General features: G+C 58.5%; 1 protein-coding gene across 3 annotated transcripts; it reads left to right on the forward strand.

Annotated features, from left to right (window-relative positions):
• Positions 1–41: 41 nt before the first annotated feature.
• On the forward strand, positions 42–16,166 carry ZSWIM4 (zinc finger SWIM-type containing 4). 3 transcript variants are annotated; one of them, XM_059696580.1, is made up of 14 exons: positions 42–367; positions 2,322–2,523; positions 3,740–4,096; positions 6,156–6,304; positions 6,403–6,553; positions 7,386–7,564; positions 8,130–8,457; positions 9,058–9,195; positions 9,539–9,793; positions 10,231–10,366; positions 11,838–11,992; positions 12,792–12,955; positions 13,728–13,809; positions 14,183–16,166. In XM_059696580.1, exons 1-14 carry the CDS (start codon positions 215–217, stop codon positions 15,040–15,042), a joined length of 3,309 nt encoding a protein of 1,102 aa, XP_059552563.1. In that variant the 5' UTR covers positions 42–214; the 3' UTR covers positions 15,043–16,166. The 3 variants fall into 3 exon arrangements, with proteins under 3 accessions (XP_059552563.1, XP_059552564.1, XP_059552562.1); XM_059696581.1 differs by having other exon boundaries at positions 6,156–6,235; positions 7,386–7,553; positions 8,116–8,457; XM_059696579.1 differs by having other exon boundaries at positions 43–367; positions 7,386–7,553; positions 8,116–8,457.
• Positions 16,167–18,345: the final 2,179 nt, after the last annotated feature.

Here is an 18,345-nt window from a genome sequence, read left to right on the forward strand (position 1 = left end):
CGGCGGCCGAAGCTGCTTCATTGTTGTGAAGAGTCTTAAAGGGGCCGCATCACCCGGCCGGCCCGGCGCGCTGCGGGGGTGGGAGCAGCGGGGGTCCGGGTGCGGCCCTGCGTGGAGGAAGGACAGGAAGGCGTGTAGGGGTCGCGGGAGCCGGCGAAGCGGAGCGGGCATCGGACCGACCCCCCTTCAACAGGACCCGCCCCGGCCCCGGCCGATGGACCCCCCCGCGGCCAAGCGGAGCCGGAGCTGCCCCGCGGGACCGAAGGAGCGCGATGCCGGGGCCGGGGCCGTGCGCGGCCGGGGCCGACCCGAGACGCTGCTGGACCTCAGCGCCAAGCGAGTAGCCGAGAGCTGGGCCTTCGAGCAGGTGACCGAGAGGGGCGGGGGAGGGACGCACCCCCAGCCCCCTTTCCGGTAGTCCCCTCCCCGCTGCCCAGCCCCCAGCCTCGGTACCTGCCCTGGTCCGAGAGAAATCTCCGAGATCCTAACCCTGCCCCGAGGCACCCGCTTATCTTCCCATTTCACTCCTTCAGACCTCATGACCCACTCTCATCCCTTCCCCGCCAGCCCTGCCCTCCAGCCCACAAGACCCAGGGATGCCCCCAGCGCCCTAGATCCCAACTCTTGACACTTCCTTCTCCTCCCCATGGTCCTCTCTCAACCCCTTTCTTCCCATCTCATCCTCATCCCCCATTAGAGCCCCCCATTCAATCCTCCTCTCTAGCTCCTACAAGTTGCCCCCATTGGGGACACCCAGAGCACAGCTCCTAGAGACCCACAGTCCCCTAGTCCGGATCTCTGCCCGGTACCCCCAGTAGAGGACTCCCACTTATGCAGATCTCGGCCTGAGACACCCCTTTATGCTCCTCCAGGTCCTGTCCCCCCTCGCATGCCCAGTTTTTCTGGGATCACCTCCCACCTGGGGCTGCCGAGCCTGTCCTGATGGGCTCAGGGATTTCCCAAGTCCCCCTACTACTCACCCTTCTCTCTGCCCCCCACTCCATCCCAGTCCTGCCGGAGGTGGGCAGCAGGGTTGGAGGTAGGCAGCAGTGCTGGTCTTGGTCTGTGTTGTGATGGTACCTGAACAGGTGCACCTGGAACCCCGCCTCTATGGCTTCTGGGACTCTGACAGGATGCCCAGGGCTGCAGCCCTGATGTCCCCTTTTCCAGCCTCAGGGTGGGTGCCCCCGGAGCTGGAGATGTGGCCCAGACCTGGCCGGACCGGATGAGCTCCCACGGGTTCTGCCTGGCTTTGGGAGGCCATTCTTTGCCCCTGGCCGCTCCCGAGTTAGGAAGGCTGCTGGGACTGACGGGCCTGGGCCGAGTGTGGATGGAGCATGCTCTGATTCATGGCCTGGAAAATCCCTCCTTAGTCATCTACCAACTGTTCCTGAGGCCTGGGCCAGTCACTGGCCCTCCCACTTCCTCCCCGAAACCCAGATCTGGGGGCTCTGGAGGGCCCCTGCCCCTTCATTGTGCGTGAGATGCCCAGAGTAATCTTAAAACCATATCTGGGACTCCATGTACCTGCCCTGGCCAGGCTGGGCACTAGGAAAGCTCTTGCCCCATAGAAGCTCATAGAATCTTCTGCAACCCGTTGGGAGTTGTGGTTTTCCTTCCCACTCGGAGGAAACTGGGGCACAGAGAGGTTGAGAAACTTGCCCAAGGTCACCCAGCCAGTGAGTAGCAAGCCGGGATTGGAACACAGGCTCGTCCAGCTCGGTTCATTGCCCAGAGCCCATGGGGGTGGCTAGGACACCCCTCCCTTCCTGGGGGCCCTGGGAGCTGGGAACAGAGTCTGTGCTGGGAGTTGGAGCTCACCAGCTCTGGGACACTGAACAAGTGACTTCATTCATGTCTGAGCCTGAGATTCCTGGGGCCCGGGCTGTAAATGTGATTAGTATTATTGGGATTTTGCTGTGAAAATTAAGGGAAATGGCATACATAGAGCATTTAGCATAGCGTAGGCTGAGAAAATATGGCCCTGGTCACTATTCTTATAACTTTTATCTCTCTTTCTCCTGCCCTCTCAGGAGGCAGGACTGTCTTACATCAGGACCCTGGGACCTGATACCCAGGAGGAAAGTGGCAGAAAGTTCTAGAACATCAACTATGGCCAGGGGTTATTATAAGCAATTTATGTAGATTGATGCATATTTAATCCTCACGATACCCAAGAGACCAGTGCTGTGAATATCCCCATCACACTTGTGAAACCTGAAGCTCAGAGAGGCAAAGGGACTTGTCCAGGGTCGTACAGCTTATAAGTGGCAAAGCCAGGACGCAAGCTGAGGTCTCTAACCCCCTGGCCCTTCCTTCAGGTCGAGGAGCGCTTCTCCAGGGTGCCGGAGCCGGTCCAAAAGCGCATTGTGTTCTGGTCGTTTCCACGCAGCGAACGGGAGATATGTATGTACTCGTCCCTGGGCTACCAGCCTCCAGAGGGCGAGCACGACACCCGGGTGCCCTTCACCCGCGGGCTGCACCTGCTGCAGAGTGGGGCCGTAGACCGCGTGCTCCAAGTGGGTAAGCGCCCTTCCCGCCAGGCCTGGGCCGGAGTGGGGGGGGGGGGGGGGGTCCGGATCTCTGGGGAAGGTTGGACGAAATCCTGTGAATAAAGAGCAGGAATCTGCCTCAGGCAGCGGGCTTAACTGAAGGGCCTGGAGGAAGGGTGTTGCGCCAGCTCAATCAGCTTAGTTGGAGGGTGGGAAAGAGTTGCTGAGATGGGGAGGAGGGCAGGAGAATCTAAGCGGGAAATGAGGGGAGGTTCCATACCTCAGGCAGAGAGACCCGAGACCCGGGGGTGTGTTAGGGCCTGAGGTCTAATAGAGCCAGAGGCAAGAATGGCACGAGGCCTCAGGCAGAGAACTCAGGTGGAGGTTGGGATCCTACCTAAGGCAACAAGGCTTAGGTGGAAGTCTGCGCAGAAGGTTAGGATCAGCTGTGAGGGGTGGCCTTACACCTCAGGTATTGGGGTCCAGTGGAGGGGAGGGAGCAGAGCTGTAGAGTCACAGGTGAAAGATGATTCTAGACCTCAGGCAGCAGAGCTCAGAAGGGAACCAGTTAGAGCCAGAAAACAGGTTAGTCCCGGAACACATGGGGGAGGTCACGTCTCCCAGCTGGAGGCAGGGGCTTGGCCAGGATGACCCTCCCTAAACCCTGGCCCCCTTGCCTGGACATGGCCCCGCTGGCCACAGGCTCGGCCACCTCCGGCGGTATGAGGAAGCTGCCATTTCCCCACATGACGCAGCCGGGGCCGGCTGGGGCCTGAGCTGCCCAACCAGTCTGATGAGCCTGGCATCTGGGCTCCCCAGGGGCCAGGGAGGGGCAGGGGGTGATGGGGTGACCTGGCCTGCCACATCTGCCCCTCACCCCCAAGTGTCACAGGCCTTTGGCACCTTCCCAGGAAGTTACATGGCATCTAGACCCCCGCCTGTATCCATGGTAGCCCAAGGACTGAGAAAACCATCTTTAATATCACCTCTATGGTCACATGTATACGTGCGTTTATTTAGGACTTACTGGATGCCAACAGTGCTCTTCTAAGCCCTTGCTGGCTATTAACTCATTTACTTCCCATTACAACTATATGGAGGAGGATGAGGAAACTGAGGCACAGAGAGGTGAAGTGACTTGCTCTGAGTTACTGAGCCGCATTTGCACTCAGGTCTTGCTGTGCGCCGTGGAGGAGCCTCCCCGGCCTCTGGGGCGACGCGGGGTGATGGTTGGGTGTTTGTCTTAGGGTTCCACCTGAGCGGGAACATCCGGGAGCCCGGAGGCCCCGGGGAGCCCGAGCGCCTCTACCACGTCTCCATCAGCTTCGACCGCTGTAAGATCACGTCTGTGAGCTGTGGCTGCGACAACCGTGACCTCTTCTACTGCGCCCACGTGGTGGCCCTGTCCCTGTACCGCATCCGGCACGCCCATCAGGTGGAGCTGCGGCTCCCCATCTCCGAGACGCTCTCCCAGATGAACCGGGACCAGCTGCAGAAGTTCGTGCAGTATCTCATCAGCGCCCACCACACCGAGGTGCTGCCCACTGCCCAGCGCCTGGCCGACGAGATCCTCCTCCTGGGCTCCGAGATCAACCTGGTGCATGGTAAGGGCACCTTGCGGTCTGATCAGGACGGCGAGGCTTCAGCTCACAGCCACCTCGCTTGCCGGGTGACAGAAGGGAACAGAATCCTCAGGCCCCCTTGACCCATGAGCAGGTGTAGAGGGAGTACCACTGCCTGAGGTCAAGGCCACACACCTATTTTTATTTTTATTTTTTTAAAGTATATTTTATTGATTTTTCACAGAGAGGAAGGGAGAGGGATAGAGAGTTAGAAACATCGATCAGCTGCCTCCTGCACACTCCCCACTGGGGATGTGCCCGCAACCAAGGTACATGCCCTTGACCGGAACCAAACCTGGGACCCTTCAGTCCGCAGGCCAACGCTCTATCCACTGAGCCAAACCCGTCAGGGCACACACACCTATTAGGAGGGAGATTCTGGATTCGATGTGGCCCTGGCCAGATGAATGGCTGAAATCAGCCAATTCAGAGAACGAGAGTTGAGGGAACAAATGGGAGGTCGGGCCCCAGGGTGAGGATGTCCCAGATCACAGGCGCAGGCCTGAGTGTGGGTGGGTGAAGGACATGAAGGGTATGTCGGTGTCAGGTGTGGGTGCTGGTGGGAGACAGACAAGGTGTCATGAGCTCTGGAAGGGTTTGGGGCTACACGGGACTGTGCTGTCTAACCTTAACGGTGGGGAGAATGGAGCAGGATAAATGGTAGATAGATGGATGATAAGTAGGTGGAGACAGGGATGGATACTTGAGGGTGGGGGTGGGTGGATGCAGAAGTTCTTCATGATGAGTTGATGGTGTGGAAAAGCAGGTGGAGTGGGTGAGTGGATAGGTGATTAAGTAGGATGGTAGGTGAATGGGGAATTGGTGATAATTGGAGGTGGGGTGGGGTGGGATGGGCTTTGATTGAGGGGGTTGCACACTGACGGTGGTAGACAGATACGCTTGGTGGAATATTGGGAGGACCAATGGGTGTATGGATTGGGGGTCAGTTAATGGATGTATGGAAGGAATATTCATATGTGTTGACTGATGTGTGGATGGATCAAGTGGGTGTAGGACAGATGGGTGGACTAATGGGGTGGTGGTTGTTTTGGGAGATACATATGAATGGATGGTTTGATGGAAGAAGAATAGATAGAAGGTTGGGGTTTGCTGGATGAGTGGATAGTGTGGTTGTGTGGATCAGTGGATGAATTAGTCAGTGGATAGTTTTGAGTGTTTGGTACAGATTAGCTGGAAAGACAAATATGGGTAGGTAGCTGGGTGGGTGGGCCAATGGGATGGGTATAGATAGGTGAGCAGGTGGGAGTATGGGTAAGGTGGATCCTTGACTAACCGGGTGGGTAGGTATGCTAAGGGTTATGGATATATGGATGGTTAGGTGCATAGTATGACATGGGGGGTGGGGTAGACAGGTGAGTGGTCTAGATGTGGATGGGTGGATGATGCTTTGGGTAGCATGGATGGATGAGTAGAAGGGCAGGTGATGTTTCAGGTGGGATGGACCATCATCCCACCTGAATGGATGAATGGGTGGGTGGTGTTCTGGGTAAGATGGATGATCAGTAAATGGATGGATGAGCTAGAGATGTTTTAAGCAAGATGGATGGATGGATGGATGGATGGATGGATGGATGGATGGATAGGTAGGTAGCATTTTAGGTGGGATGGATGAATGGATGGATGGATGGATGGATGGGTGGATGGATGGATGGGTGGATGGATGGATGGGTAGGTAGGTAGCATTTTAGGTGGGATGGATGGATGGATGGATGGATGGATGGATGGATAGATGGATAGGTAGGTAGCATTTTAGGTGGGATGGATGGATGGGTGGTTGGGCAGATTAGTAGGTTGGTGTTTCAGTTAAGATGGATGAATAAGTAAATGAATGAATGAGCTAATGATGTTTGGGTGGAATGGATGGATGGATGGCACTTTAGATGGGATGATGGTCAGACGGACGGACGGATGGGTGGTTTTTCAGGTGGGATGGGTAGGATGGTTTGGAGGACTGAATGATGTCAGGGGCAGAGGCCCCCTCTCCCCAACCCAAACCTCAGCTTTCCTTCCCACCCCGCAGGTGCCCCAGACCCCACGGCGGGTGCAAGCATTGAGGATGCCAACTGCTGGCACCTGGATGAGGAGCAAATCCAGGAGCAGGTGAAGCAGCTGCTGTCCAATGGTGGCTACTATGGTGCCAGCCAGCAGCTGCGCTCCATGTTCGGCAAGGTGCTGTGTGGGCATGGCGTGCACAGCAGGGCTGCAGGGGGCTGGAAGACACTGGTGCCGGCACCCCACCCCTTCCTCACCAGCCTGTCCCCATGCAGATTCGAGAAATGCTGCGAATGCGGGACTCCAACGGGGCGCGCATGCTGATCCTCATGACGGAGCAGTTTCTGCAGGACCCGCGCCTGGCCCTGTGGCGGCAGCAGGGCGCCGGCATGACAGACAAGTGCCGGCAGCTGTGGGACGAGCTGGGTAAGGCCCGGCCCTGAGCGGGGCGGGCACCAGGACTTGGCATTAGATCTTGCCCTCCCCTGAGACTGAGGTCTGGCCCCTGAGTCCTTCCTCTTCATTCGCACCTCTGAGGTACCAGGCACTCACTGTACTGATGGCTGGAGCAGCAGCAGGAAACAGGTTAAATGCCTGCCCTCATGAAGCTGGCGCCCTGTAGGGAGACAGATGAGAAAATACTGCAGACCCGTTAGGCCAGGGGTTGGCACACCTTTTCTATAAGGACCAGGTAGTCAGTAGTTTCAGCTTTTTGGGCCATCGGCTCTCTGTAGCGACTCCCCAGTTTGGCCTGTCGTAGTGGAAAAGCAACCACAAACAAACGTAACTGAATGGGCACGGCAGAGTTCCCATAAACTGTATTACAGACACTATTATTTCAATTTCACAAGTCACAAAATATTCTTTGGATTTCCCCCGTCACCACCATTAAATAACGAAAGAATACATTTATCTCACAGGCTGTTGGAAAACAGGTGGATTCTCCAGGGACAGTACTTTGCTGGCCTCTGATAGGTGGTGATCAGCACTGGGGAGGTAGGGGACGGTGAGAGAGGTCCCAAGGCCTGGGTTTGAATCCTTCCGACTTCCTAGCTGTGTGGCCTTGAGCCAGTGACTTTGCCTCTCTGTGCCTCAGTTTTCTTACCTGTGAAGTAAAGAGACCATTAGTTGCAACTTCAGAGGCCCGGGGTGAGGGTGAAGCAGAGCCACGCACAGCACCCGGCAGGCAGTCCTGAAATGGTGCTGCTACTGTTGACATGAACGTTGAACCTCCCCGTTCACTGCCCTCCCTCCCCAGGGGCCCTGTGGGTGTGTGTAGTCCTGAGCCCCCACTGTAAACCGGAAGAGCGGGCGAGCTGGCTCCAGCTGCTTGGCAAGTGGGACAAGTTGGACGTGTGCCCGCTGGAAGAGGGCAACTACTCTTTCAACGGTCCAAGCCTGCAACCTACCGCAGCCCTCAACCCAGGTAGGAGAAGGGTCCCTGCCATACCCAAAACCATGACCTCTGCAGTGCCCTGCCTCCCCATCTGGTGCTCTGGGGGAGGAAGAGGAGGCCCCCACCCTTGCCTGCCCTGCCCTCCAGGAGGGAGGGAGTGCCCAGGGCAAGGCAGTGGGTAGCCCAAGGGACAGTGCAGTGGAATGCTTGAGACACCTGAAGTTCTGGCTGTTCTCCTAATTTAGCCTCCTCCTGGCAATGGAGGCGGACGTGGGGGGAACAAGCAAAGAAAGATATTAAGAAAAAAGAAGCAGGAATGAAAGGAAAGAGACAGGAGGAGAGAGCGAGGAAGGGGACATGGGGAGAGACATAAAGAGAAAAAAAGAGTAGAATGTGAGGAATAGAAAGATGGACAGAAAGACAGTTATTCAACCTCAGTGTTCAACACGCACACCTACACATGCACCTTTGAAAGGCTGCTGTAAGGACATGGCACATGTCCACCGGTGCACCCAGAGTGTAGCCCTAAGTGGCACTCTGTGGGGAGCCGGCCATGACCCTGCGGCTAGGCCATGCTGGACCTCTCCCACAGGCCCGGAGGACGAGGTGGCTGCAGGTTCCCGCCACACCGTGTTTGGCCGAGCCCTGCAGGCTGGGTCACTGCATTGGAGTGACCCCCATCTTCAGAGGATCCTGGCCAGTGACTGCTATGGCCCCAGCCTCACAGGCCATGTGGGCAGCGACAAGGCAACCTTTGACCCCCAGGGCCGCCCCCTCTGGCTGGGGGAGCCATTCCCCACTGCTTGTGCCCGGGTGGACACCCTGCGTGCCCATGGATACCCCCGCCAGGCCCTGCGGCTAGCCGGGGCCATCGTCAACACACTCCGGCTACAGCGGCGGCATCAGCTGGAAAGCTACAAGCAGCAGAAAAAAGGTGGGCGCCAATATTATCACGAGGTCCTGGGGCTGTCGGCACAGATGCCAACTGCTGGAGGCTGTGGCAACCCAGGGGGTCTGTGGGTACCACTGAAGGTCCCACCGGGAAAACCAAACCACCATTGGTGTCTTGAGCATACAGGAATTTAATGCAGGGGATCGAGGGCTCACAAAGCCACTGGAGGGGATGCAGACTTAGAAGTCAGGAAGCCGCTGCCTGAGTTCAAGAACTTGAACTTCAGAAGCACAGTCAGCGCAGCAGCCGGCAGCCTCCACGGGCAGTTCCCACGAGAAACCCAGAAGCTGCTGGTTGGCTTCTCAGGTGGTGGGGTTAGGGGTTGGGAGGGGGAATGACATTGGTTGGAAGTCGTACCCAGTTCCTCCGGGTGTCCTGCCAGGCCTGGGAGTGGCTGTGGGACAGGAAGCCAGAGGGCTGGAGAGGTGACCGCTGCTGCAGGGAGCGAGGGGCAGAGAAGATGACCACTGGGTGGGCAGGTGGTGGGCAGGCACTGGGTGGCTGGTTGGGGGTTCAGAGAGAGAAAGCCCCCCAGGGGCTAAAGAGGATGGGTGGGCATTGAGCCCCACTTCCGGCCCGCAGAGCTGCTACAGAAAGGCTCCACCTGCATCACCAACACGGAAGGATGGGTGGGGCACCCCCTGGACCCCGTCGGCTGCCTCTGCAGGGCACTCCTGGAGGCCTGTCGCCTGGAGGAAGATACCCTTGCCCTTTACTCAGGTACCCACACTGGGGTCCCCTGGAGGAGGTGGGGCAATCCCTACCTCTCTGGTTAAGCCCCCTGGCTCAGTACCCCTAGAAGACAAGGTTACACCCTCACCCTAGCTGTAACCTCCTCCCCGCCCCCCTTCTTCAGTGCAAGGAGCCAGTGGGCTTCACTTCTGACAGTGCGGCCACTGTAGGCCTGTCTGCTGCTTGAAGATGGCCCAGCCCCTGGTCGGAGCTGGGAGCAGCTGGACTCCCCTATACCACGTACCCTCAGTCTCCATGCCTGGGGTCAAGGGCCATTGGGGTCCCAGAAAAGGGGTCCCCCTCCAGCATCTTTAGTGCCGGTCTCCCACAGACGCGGGCCCCGAGAAGCGGAAGGTGGCCTACCAGCACGTGCAGGTACCCGGGAGCTCTGGGGAGTCCTACCTGGCGCTGGCACTGGAGGTGGCACTGCTGGGCCTGGGACAGCAGCGGGCCCTGCCCGAGGGGCTGTACGCCCAGGACAAGGTGGTGCGCAACGAGGAGCAGCTGTTGGCGCTGCTGGAGGAGGTGGAGCTGGACGAGCGGCTGGTGCAGGTGCTGCGCAAGCAGGCGGGGCTGCTCCTAGACGGTGAGGCCCGCCCCGCGCCCCGTCGTTCGGTCTTTCGGTCCTTCCCTCAGCATTTCCTAAAGGAGGAGACCCCTGGCGCGTTCTGGCAGCCAGTAACTGCTGCGAGTGGTGCGGTCCGGCTCCCTGCCCACCTGGGAGTCAGTGAGCCAAGTCGCTGATGCCCAGCTGACTTCACTGGCTCTGCCCACGGTCCTGCCTTATGAGGCCCCACCCTGCATCTGAGACCTGCCCTCCCAGGGCTGCCCAGGGTTCCCTCCTTTCGAATTTCCCAGGGCTTTTCTGTCTCAGCCCGGTGTCCCCAGGCCCAGGACCTCTCCCGGCCCTAGTCCCTGGGGTCTGCCCATCCCCTCCTCAGCCCGGGGTCTGGAGAGGCCTGGGGAGGGGCAGAAGGTCAGAAGTGAGCCCACCTGGGGGCTGAGCTCAGGCTGCCCCTGCAGGGGGTCCCTTCAGCGGCTTCGGAGAAGTGCTGTTCCGGGAGAGCGTGCCCATGCACACCTGTGCGTGCTACCTGTTCACCGCCCTGCTGCCCCACGACCCTGACCTGGCCTACCGCCTGGCGCTTCGAGCCATGAGGTAAGGACGGGCAAATGGCCGGGGACTGCCCAGTGGGCCAGAAGGATTGGGGGTGGGAGGCACTCTCACAGCCCCATCCTCCTCCCACATTCACAGCCTTGACATTTCAGTCTGACCTCGTGCTGGCATTCCAGGCTTCCTATTAAACAAGTGTATAATATTATTTTGAATTTGAGAGACATTCCCTTGGCAACAAAAGTCAGAGTACTGCCCTGGCTGGTTTGGCTCAGTGGATAAGAGCGGTTCTCAACCTGTGGGTTGCCACCCCTTTGGTGGTCAAACAACCCTTTCACAGGGGTCGCCTAAGACCATCCTGCATATCAGATATTTACATTGCGATTCATAACAGTAGCAACATGACAGTTATGAAGTAGCAACAAAAATAATTTTATGGTTGGGTCACAACATGAGGAACTGTATTTAAAGGAACAGAAGGTTGAGAACCACTGGGATAGAGTGTTGACCTGCAGACTGAAGGGTCCCAGGTTCGATTCTGGTCAAGGGCATGTGCCTTGGTTGCGGGCACATCCCTAGTGGGGGGTGTGCAGGAGGCGCCTGATCGATGTTTCTCTCTCATCAATGTTTCTAGCTCTGTATCCCTCTCCTTTCCTCTTTGTGGAAACTCAGTGAAATACATTTTTTTTAAAAAAGAGTACTTTTCTAGGCCAGTTTGAACACTAAGCAGTGTTCCCACTTTTTTTTTTTTTTTTTTTTTTGCAGAGAGGAAGAGGGAGAGAGAGAGAAACATCAGTGATGAGAGAGAATCATTGATCAGCTGCCTCCTACAATGCCCCCTATTGGGGGATCGAGCCTGTAACCTGGGCATCTGCCCTTGACCGGAATCGAATCCGGGACCCCTCAATCCACAGGCCAATGCTCTATCCACTGAGCCAAACCAGCCCGGGCTGTTCCCACTGTCTTATCAAGAGTTGAGATTTCTGCAGATCTGTAATTGGAAGTTGGTCCTCCCTTTACGCCGATGACACGACACGTTCTGTTCCTATGCTTTGCCCCTTGTTTTCACTGCGCATTGTATCTTAGAGGCTTGGTTGTACCGCATCGCATATGAACCACTGTGAGGATGCTTCCTAAGAGAACCAATCTGGATAGACATTTATGCTGTTGAGAAAAACAACATTACAATGAATTATCTTTTATCATTTCACACGCGTACCAGCCGATCACAGAGGCAGAATTTTGTAAAATCCTTTCAGGAGACACAATCCCATCATCTCTTTATCAGCCACAGGGCCTTGGTACGTGAATGAAGCATTGTTTATTTAACCAAACCCCGAGTGATGGACATAGCAACACTGCAGTGAACATCGTGCGCACACACCCATCTTCCTGGCTGCTCGGGGCTTTGCTGCCTCAGAGGGGAGGCTCCAGCTGCGGCAGGAGGCCTCTCTCCTGGGAAGGATGGAGACTCAAGCCTTGCCTCACCATGGGCTGTCTTCTTGCTTCATCCCAGGCTGCCTGTACTGGAGACAGCACTTCCGGCGGGCGATCCTCACCCCAACCCACTGGACTCCGTCATGAGTAACCGCTTCCCCCGCTGGTTCATCCTGGGCCACCTGGAGACGCGCCAGTGCGAGCTGGCCTCCACCATGCTGACCGCGGCCAAGGGTGAGGAGGACGCCGCCCTCGTCCCCGTCCTCTGCCTCTCCTTCCTCCTCTCCTTTGTTCCTTCCTCCCTCTTTCTTGTCCTTTTATCAAATTCCACTAGTTTTCCTGGAGCACTTTTTAGATGGTCCAAGACTGGGGCAGGGGCTAAGGATGCCGTAGTAAACAAAACTGTCCCAAGTCCCGCGCCCTGTGGTGTTCCATTCTAGTGGGGCAGACAGACAAAAAACAAGGCGAAGAGGATAGTTATGCAGTAAGTGGGGAGGTAACAAGTGCGCCAAGGAGGGTAAAGCACATCCAGATTTCTCTCTGCCTTCCACTGTCTCTAAAAAATCAATGGAAAAATATCGTTGGGTGAGGATTAAAACAAACAAATTAATATTCGTGTAGCTTTTGCCATGCTAAAGCCTTTACTGGTATGGGCTCTCCATGGCCCTCTGAGGCGGCTGCTATTCCGTTAGTATTACTCATTGCACAGATGGGGCAGCCAAGGCACAGAGAGGTGAAGTGACTTGCTCAGGGTCACACAGCAAGGCAGGGATTTGAACCCTGGCATTCTGGTTCCAGAATCCATCCTCTTGACCATTAGGCATCTAGCAGGTTCCTAAGTGGCTTCTTCCCACTGGAAGCGGAGGAAGGCAGAGGAGAGAAGGCGGGTGGGAGTGCAAAGAGTGGTCGGGGTCTTCACAGATGGTTGCCAGGTTCGTGACCCTCCATGCTCACACCTGTACACCTGTGTGGAGGGAACCTGCATGAACTGCCTGGTGTAACCGTGGTGCCAATGTCCCTCCCCCTCCCCCAGGAGACCCCAAATGGCTGCACACAGTATTGGGCTCCATCCAGCAGAATATCCACTCTCCAGCCTTGCTCTTCAAGCTGGCACAGGATGCCTGCAAGACCGCCACCCCGGCCAGCACACCACCAGACACCACCCTGCTGGGCATTGCACTGGAGCTGGGCCTGCAGGTGAGGGCCCCCAGAAGGATGGGGACGGGGGTGTGGCCTGTGGGTGGGGCCAGGATGTGAGTGGACACAGGAAGGCAGAGTCTGTAAGTTCTGGGAGGGGGAGAATGAGGTTATCAGTGGGGTGGGCCTATGAATTAGACTCAGTGGCTGAGTCTGAAGGTGAGAATCTACCTCTGAGGGTGTGGCTGAGGAGGAGGAGGAGGCTCATGGAACCTGCTGGTGAGAGGGTGGGCCACAGAGGGAGCAGAGCCTAGGGGTTCTGGCCTTGGAAATGAGGCCTGAGGCTGCTGTGCTTAAGGTTAAGGACCATGCTTATTGGGGGTGAGAGCTGAAGAAGGTGGGACCTGTGCAGCAGGTGCTCTGTTGGGGATCATGGGGGAAGTGTGGACATGAAGCATGGAACTTTCTGGAGAGAAGGAATGGGTCGGCTTGTTGTCCAGAGTAGGATGCATGGGGGCCTCCACAGAACAACAATAGCAGTAATAGTACTGGCTGACGTTAGCCGAGCACTTTGAGGCAACAGGCACTGTGCAAAGAGCATTACTACGTAATCTCGCTTCTCACAACCCTATGAAGTAGCTAAGATTTTTATCCCCACTTTACAGATGAGTAAACTGAGACCCCGAGAGGTGAAGCCATTTGCCCAGACTGTATGGCTCACTGAGCCAGCCCCTAACTTCTGTCTTCCTGGGCCCCTAAGGATCCCAACCTCTCTCCCTCAGCCAGCCTGAAGTTTTGGGTGACCTCTTTCTGTCCCGTTTCACCCCTGCAGGTGATGCGGATGACCCTGAGCACCATGACCTGGCGGCGAAGGGAGATGGTGCGCTGGCTGGTCAGCTGTGCCACGGAGATTGGTGAGAGTCCCCAAGGGGATCTGCTACCCATCTCTTCATGGGACCAGATGGGCGCAAGAGGGAAGGAGAGACTTTCCTCTCCATCGAGCCTGTGCTCAGAGCTAAGCCTGGAGGGAATGTTGGGCAGAGGGACTGTGCTGGCCTGGCTAAATGGCTTGGAGAGGGCCATTGGCACCAAAGCCCCCCCACGTACACAGTCCCAGGGGCCTGCTGTGCCCTGCTCTTTTGGGAGGGGGAGGCTACAGCAGGGGTGAACAAAGGGAATGTGTCTCCAGCCCTGCTGCTGGGGCTGGAGATACTGGGGTGACCCGTGGACACACGTCCGCATTCCGGCCCCTCTCCCTGACCCGTTTCACCCTCTCGCCTTCCCCAGGTCCGCAGGCTCTGATGAACATCATGCAGAACTGGTTCTCCTTATTCACGCCGGTGGAGGCGGCCACCATCGTGGCAGTGACGGGCACCACCCACGCCACGCTACTGCGGCTGCAGCTGGATGCACCCCGGCGGGAGGAGCTCTGGGCCTGCGCCCGCGCCCTGGCCTTGCAGTGCGCCATGAAAGACCCGCAGAACTGCGCCCTGCCCGCTCTCACCCTGTGTGAGAAGAACCACGCGGCCTTCGAGGCGGCCTACCAGATTGTGCTGGACGCAGCGGCCGGCGGCCTGGGCCATGCCCACCTCTTCACCGTGGCCCGCTACATGGAGCACCGCGGCCTGCCCCTGCGGGCCTACAAGCTGGCCACGCTGGCCCTGGCACAGCTCAGCATCGCCTTTAACCAGGACAGCCACCCCGCTGTCAATGATGTCCTCTGGGCCTGCTCGCTCAGCCACTCGCTGGGCCGGCACGAGCTCTCGGCCATTGTCCCGCTCATCATCCGGAGCATCCACTGCGCCCCGATGCTGTCCGACATCCTCCGCCGCTGGACCCTGTCGGCGCCCGGCCTGGGTCCCCTGGGGGCTCGCCGGGCGGCCAAGCCACTGGGCACCGACCGGGCGCCTCTCTGCCAGCTCCTGGACGCTGCGGTGGCAGCCTACATCAACACCAGCCACTCCCGCCTCACGCACATCAGCCCACGACACTATGGTGACTTCATCGAGTTCCTGGGCAAGGCCCGAGAGACCTTCCTGCTGGCGCCTGACGGGCACCTTCAGTTCACCCAGTTCTTGGAGACCCTCAAGCAAACGTACAAGGGCAAGAAGAAGCTCATGCTGTTGGTGCGGGAGCGTTTCGGCTGAGGGGCGCCCGGCAGGTGGCGGGCAGGGTCGCCCTTGGCTCCCGCTTCTGTGCCGCCCACTCTGCATCGGGCGCCTGGACGGGAGGTCCAGTGGCATCTCAGTATTGAGTCAGGGAAGGAGCCCCGCTGGAGCTAGGTGGTCTTGCCTGCCATCCCCCCAGCTGGACGTGGGATTGGGGGTGGCGTCCTGCCACGGGGGTGGCGTCCTGCCACGTGCGTGCCTAGGATTATGCGAGCGAGTGTGCGAGACGCAAGGATCAGAAGCCATACCACCACCAGGGGCCTAGAAGGGGGGTAGCTGGTATGGCCCCACTTGGGTACCCCAAAAGCAATAGCAAGCTCCCCCTCCCCAAACTCACAGGCCTGGCTTGGGCTCCAGGGAACTGGGAGGCAGGACTTTCCAGAAACTGGCTCTCAGTCAATGTAGCAGACCCCCCACCCCCCTCACACACACACACACCCTACGCTGGGTGGCCAGGGGACTTGTGTTAAAGCATCTAAATCTCCTCTGTACCCTCCTCTCACTGCCTCAGGAGCCCCCTCCAGGGTATCCAGCCAGGGCCAATGGCTCATCCCCACTGAAGGATTTAAAGAGGCCTCAGGCCTCGGCCACATACCTCAACCCCCATCCGACCAGGACTCCCATTCCTGTGGGTACTGGGGTCCCAGGATGGACCAGGGGGAGGAGGGGTCGTTGCTTCTCCTCCCCTTACCTGCTAGTCACTGGACATACAACTCAGGAACTGAGCCACGCTCACACTGTCCTCCAGACCTGGAGAGGGCACAGGGAGCCAGGGACTCCCCACCCCAAATTCGGAAAGGAAAGCGCGGCTGGCCTCTGGGCATCTTCTGGCTCTGCCTCCCCCTCTCTCCTCCTGTCTCCCTCTCCGCCCCTTCACCTTGCCCTCCCTTTCCGTTTCCTCTCCTAGCCTGCCCTCTGTGTCTAAGCCCCAGCTGCTGTCCTCTTGGCCTCCCTACTGTCCCCCCATCTTTTCCCTCTTGTAATTAAGGACAAAAGACCACATGATTTTATAACTGTGTTTTTTTCTATTTATTGAACTGTATATTGTATTTTCCTTTTCCTTTTTGTTTTTTAAAGATTGAACACAGCTTTCTCTTCTTTATTTTGAGACCGAGGTGTGTGTTCCCCTGCCCTCCCACCCCCAAACAGGGCCCTCCGCCTTTCTCTCCATAGGAAATCTCCATCCTCGCCTGTGGGCACAGGAGTGGGCAGGAACCTTTCCATTTTACAGGCGAGAAGACGGGGGCTCCAAAGTTTAAGGAAAGGGCATCCATTTCAGGAAGACACAAAAGTCTGATTTCGGACCCGCTGGGCTGCGTGGCTGCTGCGCCGCTGGGACTCGCCACTAGGGGGCGCCCTGGCTCCAGATGCCTGCTGGTCTGGATCCTTCAAGTGGCGGGGGGGGGGGGGGGGCAGGCGGGGGTGCTGGGTGCAGCTGGGTGAGGAAGGCACCCCCGCCCAAAGGTGGGGACACTGCCTTTAGGCCCCGAAGAGTGGGGCTCTGGCCAAAAAGAGGCGGTGGGCGCGGCCCATGGGGGCGCCGACCCCGCGGATGGGCCTCCCAGCCCCCAGAGAGGGGCGCGGGGACGGGGCGCGGGCCCCCGCTCACCGGCCCTCGCGGCTCCCCAGGAGCAGGAATCCCCTCGGCGCCCGCCGGCCTTAGAGAAGGAAGGGCGGTGTGGGTCACGGTCAGAGCCGGGCCGCCGGGGACAGGCTTCCGGGAGAGACGGGGCGGGCCGGCGCCAGAGGGGCGCTGTGATTGGCCCGCGACCCCGCCCTGTGCGAGGGCCCATTGGAGGCGGCCCCGCCCCGCCCCGCGTGCGCCCGCAGGTATGTGAGGGCGGCCGGGTCGGCGCCCGGAGCGCCTCCTGGAGGCCTGGGACCAGCCGCCTCCAGACCGGGGCGCCCCTTAACTGAGGTTCTCAAAGTCACCCAGTGTCCCCCTTTCCTCATGCACATACCTCAAGCCCGAAGTCGCCACCAGCATCTGGACACCAGGCACCCCGAATGTTACCCCCGGCTGAGTTCTCCCTCATATCTCAGTCACCCCCCAGATGCCACTTGCTCAGGACCCCAGGTCCCAGTTATCTCTGAACGCTTGGGGTCAGCCTGCACCACCACCACCTGAGGTTGGGGTCCATCCCCCCCTTGGCCCCGGGATGGAATCATGACCCCATCTAGGTCCCTCTAGATGTGTCAACACATCGGCCCCCAAAAGTCAGTCCCCTCTAGTCCAGGGTTTCCTTTGGTCACTCCCCCATCCCCAGGACACCCCTCAAGGTCACCTTCCCATCCCCGAGGCACCCTCCACCCTGGTAACTAAATTGCCACTTTCCTCGGAACTGGTGCAGAGGCGATGGGACCCTGTGAGGCCAGGAGCATGGGGGCCAGTTAAACTGGGGCTGATTCAACCTCCTCACCCAAACCCCGCAACTCCAGGGATGAAAGGCAAGAGTCACAAACCACCAGACCTTCAGGAATAAGGCGGGGCAGCTTTTATTTAATCCGACACTAAACACAAACAGCACAGATCGCCCCAAGCCTGTGTCTGCCCCTGGCAGAGGTGGGGAAGGGGCACCCTGGGCCAGCCTGACAGCCTGGAGCTCCACGCTGCTCTTGCATGCTCTGGGGCCACCCCAGGACTGAGCAGGCCTGCTCGTGTCCTTCCGGTCCTCCACAGGGGCCTCGTGCCCACCCTGTGTGCCAGTGGGTGTCACGGCGCCTCCCTCAAGACAGAAGCTGCAGAACCCAGGTGGAAGGGGTCAGGCACGTTCACGTCAGGCCAGTCTGGTGCCGGAAGTCTGGAGTTGGCATTTAACGGTCTGAGGGCCCAAGGCAGTTTCCTCTTGGGTAACTGGCTGCTGGGAAGGTGTGGCCCAGCCCGTGGCCCCACCAGGCTTGGGAGAGGAGGGGCCAAGGCTCCAGGCCCAGAGGGTCACCCAGGCGGGGACACAGCTGGCTTCCCTTTTTCATGGAAGGGCCACCCACTGTCCTCCTTGGGAACACAGCCCAGCTGGAGGGAGGACTGTGGGGGTCTCCAAGAGCAGAGTTGGGGGAGGGGGCCTGGAGCAGGCGCTGAGTGCACCCACCCCATCCCGTCCCAACCCTCCCCAAGTCCCTCCCCAGACACAACTGTAGATCTGGGTCCTCCTCTCTTCCCCCAGCCATCAGCCCATCCAGGGAAGGCAGGGGCCACAGGCTCCTAGGGGGCTTGACTCCTGTTCCTGCTGAACTGAGCCAGTCTGTACAAATCAACTGTGTTTCAGCTCAGTAGGCACGGGA

This window comes from Myotis daubentonii, chromosome 5 (genome assembly GCF_963259705.1).
Source record: "Myotis daubentonii chromosome 5, mMyoDau2.1, whole genome shotgun sequence".
NCBI lineage: Eukaryota > Metazoa > Chordata > Mammalia > Chiroptera > Vespertilionidae > Myotis > Myotis daubentonii.